This window comes from Orycteropus afer, unplaced genomic scaffold (genome assembly GCF_000298275.1).
Source record: "Orycteropus afer afer isolate SDZICR_OR568_19922 unplaced genomic scaffold, OryAfe1.0 scaffold00029, whole genome shotgun sequence".
Classification (NCBI taxonomy): domain Eukaryota; kingdom Metazoa; phylum Chordata; class Mammalia; order Tubulidentata; family Orycteropodidae; genus Orycteropus; species Orycteropus afer.
Window position 1 is genome coordinate 4951376 of NW_006921616.1, and position 2493 is coordinate 4953868.

General features: G+C 47.3%; 1 protein-coding gene across 1 annotated transcript in view; it reads right to left on the reverse strand.

Annotated features, from left to right (window-relative positions):
• LOC103192512 (serpin B13) overlaps nucleotides 1-2280 on the reverse strand; it is an 18981-nt gene extending 16701 nt beyond the window's left edge. Inside the window, exons 1-2 of the mRNA XM_042780238.1 lie at nucleotides 2116-2280; nucleotides 1093-1146 (exon numbers count right to left, since the gene is read on the reverse strand). Coding sequence (XP_042636172.1) covers nucleotides 1093-1146; nucleotides 2116-2280 — 219 coding nt within the window. The remainder of the gene's footprint in view (nucleotides 1-1092; nucleotides 1147-2115) is intronic.
• Nucleotides 2281-2493: the final 213 nt, after the last annotated feature.

Here is a 2493-nt window from a genome sequence, read left to right on the forward strand (position 1 = left end):
GCTAACCAGAAGGCTGGCGGTTCAAATCCACCAGCCACTCCTCGGAAGGAAGATGGGGCAATCTACTTCCATAGTGATACTGCCTCGGAAACCCAAGAAGAGGTCGCTATGAGTCGGGTTCGACTCCACGGCACATAACAACAACAACAACAACCCCCTAGTGAGTGGCTTTGTTGAACTCTGAACAAAGCTTTGTTGAACTTTGAACTCTGGTGGGTTCAAACTGCTTTGTTTTGTTAATGAAAGTGGAATTTCATAATTTTATCCCCTCCTATTACCACCACTGGGGCCAACTCAACAGCAACAACTACCACCACCACTGGGTGAGTTCCAGTGTATTCCAGACACTCTGCTGGATGCTTCACAGAAACACAAAGAAAACAAAAAAACTAGTTGAATGTAACATAGGTGCTAACCACTGAGCCAGGATTTGAACACAAATACATTTAACTCCAAAACCCATCCAACACTGTTATTGCTGCTTTTCATTCTATTGGACTTTCACCAGTATACATCATAATGACTATCTCTTCTTCAAGTTAAAGTCTCTTAACCTGAAAAACCAGAGTTTGTCAGTTCCAACTCACGGAGACCATTTTTCAGAAGTAGGTCTCCAGTCCTTTGGTCCAAGCCACCTCTGGGTGAGCAGTCAAGTGTGTGAACTATTTTGCATCACCCAGGGACTCCAACACAATAATCCAGAAAAACCAGCTGCCGTCCAGTCAATTCCAACTCCTGGCGGCCCTGTGTGTGTCAGATAGAACCGTGCCCCACAGGGTGTTTGATGGCTTATTTTCAGAAGTTCCTTGTCAAACCTTTCTTCTGAAGCTCTCTGGCTCTGTACTAGAACCTCCAACCTTTTGGTTAGCAACTGAGCGATTAAACTGCTGGCACAACCTAAGGGACTCAGTCTTAATGTTAAGGTTTATTATTGCTGTGTAATCCTAGCAATGTCATTTGGCTGCAGAGATTATTGGCGCTTAGGAAGAGTGTGAAGAATGACCTCTTCCAGGAACTTCCCAGCCCTTCTCCCCAGGAAGCCCACACCTAACAAGTCAACCATACTGAAGGTTTTAAGACAAGTCTCCCCACCTTTTCTTCAGCTTTTGCTCTTGAGATTTCCGTGTCCTTTTCAGAGTAAAGTACCTGGAAGAGACAGAAAATATTATGGCAGTAGGCAGAGCAGAGAAAACCCCACACAGAGCTGTCAAGGGAAAGTAGATATTCTTTGGTAAAGGAGCCTCAATGCATATGGTTCACACGTCTCTCCTCGAAGGAACACGGAAAGGATGGGGTTATGCAGTTCCCTCTTCAGAGGAGCTCTGAGGAATTATCCATTCATTTATTCATCACTCACATGGCATTTAAGGGAGCTCTGGTGGTGCAGTGGTTAAAGCTTTCAGCTGCTAAACAAAAAGGTCAGCGGTTCAAGCCACTAGCTACTCTGCAAGAGAAAGATGAGGCAGACTGCTTCCATAAAGATTTTCAGCTTTAGAAACCCTATGAGGCAATTCTACTCGGTCCTATGGGGTCAGTATGAGTCAGAACTGACTTGGTGGCAGCAGGTGTGGTCTTTCGGTTTGGATGTGGCATTTCTACCCTGCTGTTGTTAGTTGCTGCCCGGTCTATTCCACCTCATAGCGAACCCGTGTCTGCAGAGTATGCTGCTCTGTAGCTTTGCCAAAGCTGTGACCTTTCATAAGCAGATTCCTGCGCCCTTCTTCTGAGGCACCGCTGGAGGGTTCAAACCGCCAGCCTGCCGGCTCGTAGTCCAGGGCTTAACCTATTGCACCAGGGACTCTTGCTTATACTCTAATGGGGATTATGCCCCCTCGCCCAGTGGTTCATGTTCTTCACATCTTAGCTTGAATTATGAGATTAATAGCTTGGACCAAATCACTCATCCAGCCTCCACCCAAGAGCTTTCATACGTCAGAGAGCAGATGGCGTGACAGTACCTGTACAGGGAAGAGACTTCCCTGAGAGACCTGCCATTGCTCCATCTCTTCCCAGTCTCTCAGTTCCTGGCTCAAAAGTTAAAATGAACATATTGTTGAAGTAACATTGGAGGGCTTCCCTGAGAGAGGCGTCTGTGCCAAGCAAACCCGTCCCTACCTTCCGTAGCTGCCGGGCCGTGCTCCCTCGGGTGCCCAGGAAGATCATGCCAATGGCAGTGGAGATGCCCACAGGGGAGAAGAAGACATTACCATCATTGGTTTTCTTCAGCTCTTTGAAAAGGTTGAATCCAAACCGAGTGTTGGCTGCCCCAAGTGAAGTCATGGTAATATCATGAAATCTAGAACAGCAACAGTGACAATCAGCGCAAACCAAGCCCTCTTCATTCCCTAGTTTAATTGCTCTTGGCTGGGGGGTGAGAGACGCTGGGTGATGCGAACAGTTAACACTCGGCTGCTAACCAAGCCGAGGTTGGTGACTTGAGTCCAGCTAGAGCCACTCCTCGGAAGGAAGGTTGGGCAATCCTACTTCCATAGT